This window comes from Fukomys damarensis, unplaced genomic scaffold (genome assembly GCF_012274545.1).
Source record: "Fukomys damarensis isolate Sample0158 unplaced genomic scaffold, DMR_v1.0_HiC HiC_scaffold_30, whole genome shotgun sequence".
NCBI classification, from domain to species: Eukaryota; Metazoa; Chordata; class Mammalia; order Rodentia; family Bathyergidae; genus Fukomys; species Fukomys damarensis.
The window spans coordinates 49,284,841-49,290,840 of record NW_022900942.1 but is presented as its reverse complement, the minus strand read 5'-3'; the positions used below and the strand labels follow the sequence as shown (position 1 = coordinate 49,290,840).

The 6,000-nt window shown below is 35.0% G+C and overlaps 1 protein-coding gene across 5 annotated transcripts in view; it reads right to left on the bottom strand.

Moving 5' to 3' along the window:
- The window catches only part of Nol4 (nucleolar protein 4), a 318,444-nt gene that overhangs the window by 27,686 nt on the left and 284,758 nt on the right, over positions 1 to 6,000 (bottom strand). For all 5 annotated transcript variants that reach the window (XM_010638080.3, XM_010638082.3, XM_010638081.3 and 2 more), the window contains one exon: positions 1,455 to 1,635. In XM_010638080.3, coding sequence (XP_010636382.1) covers positions 1,455 to 1,635 — 181 coding nt within the window. The remainder of the gene's footprint in view (positions 1 to 1,454; positions 1,636 to 6,000) is intronic.

The window sequence follows — 6,000 nt, the reverse complement described above, 5'->3', positions numbered from 1 at the left end:
TTTGAGACAGGGTCTCACTATGTAGTTGTGACTTCCCTGGAACTCACTATGTAGCCCAGGCTGGTCTCGGACTCACAGCGATCCTCCTGCCTCCGCCTCCCGAGTGCTGGGATTACAGGCATGTGCCACTACGCTCGGTTTACTGATGGATATTTTAATTAGTATCTTTGTTTTGTTAAGATTTCTGGGTCAAATGATAGGCACATGTTTAATTTTGTTAGATATTATTTAAATTTCTCTCCAACATTGCACTTCTATGAGCATTGCACAAGAGTATCTGTTCCCTCACAAACTTGTGAAACATTCTGGTCTTCTGTATTGTTTTGTTTTTGCTAATTCGATGGGAATGAGCTGTATTTCTCTAATTTGGAATGAGTAAGGATGAGGAATACTACATATATTTAGAGGATACTTGCATTACCTTTTCTTAAAATTGTATGTTTATATTTTTTATCATTTTCATGCTAGGGATAGCACCCGGAGCTTTGTACATATGTAGCACATACTCTATAGCTGAGCTACATTCCTAGTCCTTTCTTGACTTTTAAATATGGTATTAGGTACATTATTTCTTAATTTTGAAGGCTTTCATGTGTTGGCTTTATTACTTTATACTATTTTGTAATATTAACAACTAGTAATTTCTCGCTTTATTTATTTTTTTACTTTTTATAGTATTTCATTGTCATGCAAAAGTACAGTGTGTGTGTGTGTGTGTGTGTGTGTGTGTGTGTGTGGTATAAATTATCTTTCCCTGGATTTCAAATACAATTGCAAATGTTTTTCTTACAATCCAGGTATAAGAAACTCACCTAGGCATTTTTTTTTCCTTGAAACATGCATGGCCTTGCATTAAACATTTAAATCTCTGACTCATTTGGAAATCGTATTACCATAAAAATCAAGAAATTCCTACAACTTTATCAAGCATGATCAAATGTATGCGGACCTTCACTCCCTGCTGAAAGAGTGTGCCATTGTCACTGAAAAGCTATTGGCTAGAGAGCCATGGTTGTTCTCACTTATATGTTCTTAGCTGTAAGTGTGAACACTTCATCCCCAATGAAGTTTCTCTGGTGCCCCAAATTTTCCAAATCAAATGCTGCTTTGAACATTCAGAAAATATTTTATTATTCTTGAAGAACAATACAACACAGTTCAGGGGGCAGAATGTGTTGCTGTTTGGTAAAATATTTGCAATTTCTCTAGGAGAAAAAATTGTTAGTAGAAACAGCAATCATTCAACTGCATAATAGCGCTGTTACCTTTAGAAACAGCAACAAACAAGGGAGATATCCATATAGGGATACAGTCGTTACCCTTTTAAGTGTCTTGTCTACATCAGATCAACACTAACTATTGCTTATAACAATACATCTATTTTCTTCTCTCAGTTTTAGAGAATTTACCACCCCCCAGATGGACACAGAAAACAGTCTATAATAAAGACTCACCGCTACTGGAGGCATCATTGAGATTTAGCAGTCCCCCTCCTAGCCCTCTGTAACTATGGTAACTGTAGGTCCCATTTCCATTGATGTACAGCACCTCCTGTGAGCCTGGAACATTTGATGCTGAATAAGTAGCCTGGGCTGCCTCTGGTTTACACTGTTTGTCAGCTGGAGCAGACTCGTCCTGCAATGACAGATGAACAGCATTCCACTATTTATCAAATCACTGCTATTTCACATGAAACAGTGCTGTCTTAATGCCATACACATACCTGGATCAAATAAAAAATATATATATATAATATGTGGATATTTTTCACAACTTTATTAAGAACTTTAAAAGTAGAGCAAAGTAACCATGTTGCCAGATTGGAGATGGAACAACGGACAATTTCCACCTGAATTTAAAATTATCTGGAGAGTTATTTACAAGAACCGAGAGGCAGAAGCAATTTAAAGCACTGTCAGGTGAATGGATAGAGAATGGGTACGTATACATGCAGAGGAATATTATTCAGGCTTTCAAAGAAAAAACCTGGTTGTAGACTACAATATGGGTGAAACTTAGGAATACTATGCTAAGTGAAATACACCTGTCACAAAAAGCCAAATATGATACGATTGCATTTGCATACAGTATCGGAAGTGTCAGGCTCATAGAGACTTATAGATGCTGGAGAAGGGAAGACAGAAAATCAGTCCATGGTGAGTGGACAGTAGACACCAGTCCTGAGGCTCTGTTTTCCGTCAGTGGGCACAGAGTTGACCGTAGTATTGTATTGTACACATGGAAATTGCTGAGACAGTGAATTTTGTGTTGAAAAAAATTTTAAGACTAATAGCCAGGCTTAAAAATTATAGGTAGAGAAATTATCAAAGAAGGCAATGAACGTAACAAAAGTTGAATCACTTGACATCTTTTATTCCAATCCTTCCAGTCCCTCCCTCCCTTGCTTCTTCCCTCTTTCCTCCCTTTTTTCCTTCCTTTCTCTTTCCCTGCATTCCTTTCCCTTTTATATTTTATTGTTTTTAAAAAAGTAAGCAAAATTTATGGAGTACTAACTCTAAGCTAGGCCTAGTGCATTAATTTCAATAACTTTTCAGAGATATTAATAAATATGAAGCTTTTTAGCATTTTTGCTTCCTTTTATAAAGTGCGTTAGTATCCACAAAATTAATTTCAGGCCATTGAACCATGTCAAATTGTGAGAAAATAAAAATTTTAATTTGTGGCAAGTTGTATATATTTTCAATAGTAAAACAGATGAAATAATTTCCTATCAGCTGAGAGTTTGTAAGGCCTAAAATACATACAATGTATATTACTTCACTAGCCTGCTACATTCTTTATCTTCTTTTTAAAACAAGAATTATAGCCACATTGCTAGTGAATTCTTAAGAGTGCTTTTGTCATAATTTCAGAAGTATTTTTTAGTTTCTAAATTTAGAATGCAATATATTTTAATGAATCAATTAATTTTCAACTTTTTGTGAACCTAAATGCTAGAGAAAAAGAAACATGGAGTACGTTTTCTCTATGGGCCCAGGAGTATTGTTATATGGAGAAATATTCTAATCTTTCATATCATGAAAACATCACCATGATTATCAGCATCAACAGTTATGATTTTGTTCTTGTTCCATATGTATTCAACTCTGATTCATTCAGTGATGAACATTAACTCAGACATAAATACTAAAAACATATAAATATGAATACTATACACATGTTGTATAGCTGTCATCTTTTCATTTCTGGTAAGACCATGAAGGCAAAGAATGGCATTCAAAATTTTAATGGAACTTGCTGACTTCTCCCGCAAGAAAGAACCAGAAATAGCAGTGGAATTTGCAAAGTTAATTAAAATAAAAATAAGAGGAAATTAAAGGGAAAATACCAACATAAACATTGAATTTTGACATAGGATTATTTGCCAAGTATTTCCTTTTCAAAAACATTAGCAACAAAAATAATGCATCTGAGATTTATGTGATACAAACATGAACTAACATAAATATATAAGCTAGACTATATAATTTTAATTTAAAATCTAACCATTAAAACTTTAGAAAGTCCTGGACATTAAGCTACCTTAGAATAGCAATTTTCCTGGAGAAACTACTTAAATAAGGGACCCAGACAACTACATTTTCTGGTTACCAGCTCTACTATTTTGATTGAGAAGGTGCCAACTTCCAGATGTTATCTTTAATTCTGAATGCTACTCTTTGCAAGTAAAAAATACTCAGAGGAGGTAGGGTTTTAGTGGTATTCTGTTTAAAAGATAGTATCTTATCTCTGTTAATTGGAACTTTTGGACATATTTTTATTTAATATATACCCAAAAAATAGACTGGGTTTTTTTTGTACTTGAGATAAACTTGTATATTATAGATAATAAAGGAACTTAAGTATTCTAAGACATTGAAGATATTTTCAGGAATCTGCTGTTGCTCAAAATGTATATTATAATAAGAAGGTCTGACAAATAATTATAACATTTACAGTGCTACTGTAAACAAGAGTTATTGATTAAGCAATATGAGTGGTACAGAAACATGGTAACTACTAGAACTGGAAACCAAATGGTTTAAAATGGCATGATACGATGCCAGAGTGAATGGCTAATGGGCAAATCAACGATTACTGCACCTCTTACACCATTCATCATGTATATATGAAATGTATACATGAATATACACACATTATATATATATATATATATATATACATGAAATCAAGAGTGCTCTTTAATATGGCACTTATTGAGAGCCTACATGATGCTTATTTGTTTTTTTTTTAATATTGGAGATATTATATTTTCGATTTCCAAAAGTAGGGCGCTCAACAAGTATATGTAAATACTTTAAATCTCAAGAGCACTCTAAAATCTGACTCATTTCTAGAAGTGAGAATTTCAGATAAGGGATACTTAACAGACACACACACATGCACTAGATATGTCTTATATTCATTTAGTTTAAATTGTAAAATGGGTAGGGCTTGCCAAAAAAATTAATACATGAACTGATGAAGTGCACATGGTACTATAGTTCAGGGATTGAATGTCCTCCACAGGTCCTTATGTTAAGGCTTGGTCCCCAGCGTGAGGGTCCAGGGAAGTGCTGGGAGCCTTTATGACCCGTGGGCTGGACGCACCTTAAGTCACTGGGGGGCATGGTTTGGAAGGCGATTGTGGGAACCCAGTATCATCAGCTTCCTCTTTCTTGCTTCCTGGCCCATGACATAAGTGGTTTTACCCCAACCCAAGCTCCCATCATTACCATCTGGCACCCCTTCCCCGAGAGCACCAAAGTACTGCGGCTACTTGATCATGAGCTAAATAAACCTTCTATCTTGGGTATTTTGTTATAGCAATGTAAAGCTAACACACATGCATCTTTTTCTCCATGCATGCAACTATTTCCTATAAAATAGAAGATTTTAAAGCTGATCTCCAAGGGGCATTCAGGGAAAGAGTCAGAATCTTCCTGAGATCACATGTGAGGACATGCAGATGTGCCTTCTCCTGCATTCTTCTCTTTTAGCCAGGCTAGCAGCTCTACTTTATTCTATTTTGCAATCATAAAATCGCTGCATCAAAACATTATGAAAACCACTGGGCTGCAAAACCACTGTCTGTAAAGACATTTAGCTATTGAAACTGAGAAAGGCAGAATACTCTGTACTTTAAAGCAATTTTGGGGTCATTGTGAAGGGGCTAGCCTCAAATAGTTCCACCAGGAGAGAATTACTTGAGCAACATGATAAAACTTGAATTTCTGGTTTGAGAGAAATGGTAACTCTTCTGAAACGTACCAACCTATTTCTCTCTGAAAATGACAATAAAATACACCCGTAGCAGTGTTTCTCATGGATGTGTAAAAAGGGAGAAGGGGGAAGACAGTACCATCGCAATATTTTTCTTTTGACTCTGTATGGTAGAATTAATGTGTATTAGTAAATGTACTGTTTTAATGACTTGTTTCAGTCTTTCATTGTTAGCCGTTACTCCAAGCTACAGTAACTGCACTGAGAAGGCCAATAATTAATTCCATTAATCATCAAACAGACTTTATTATTAATGACTTTGGCAATCCACTATAAGTGGAGTAGTACAACATAGGCAACTTCCAATAAAATCTGATTTGTAAGTGTCTTTTAGGCAGACATTTAGTTTAAAGTGAATTCTTGTTTTTTTTTACTCCTTGAAGAATTATGATTATTGGTTTCAAAGAAGGGTTGCTTTTCATGATACCAAAAAAAAACCCACAAAAAAACAAAGGAACAAGTGTCCCTGGAGTCACATTTTAGCTCTGTAAGCAGCTTTTAATAATCAGCAGTCCCTGAAGTGTTCACTTCTTGCCTCCTGGATGACCATGACAAACGTTTTCACGAAAGTGACAGTTACCGTTTTCCAGTGCTGCACACCTAGGCAATGAAACATATTTCATTCATGAATAAGAAAAAATATGCTTCCTATCCTAGTTTTCATTAGAAATAGTTCAAATATTTTAAATGCTTATAAAAATAAGATCAGTAATGGAA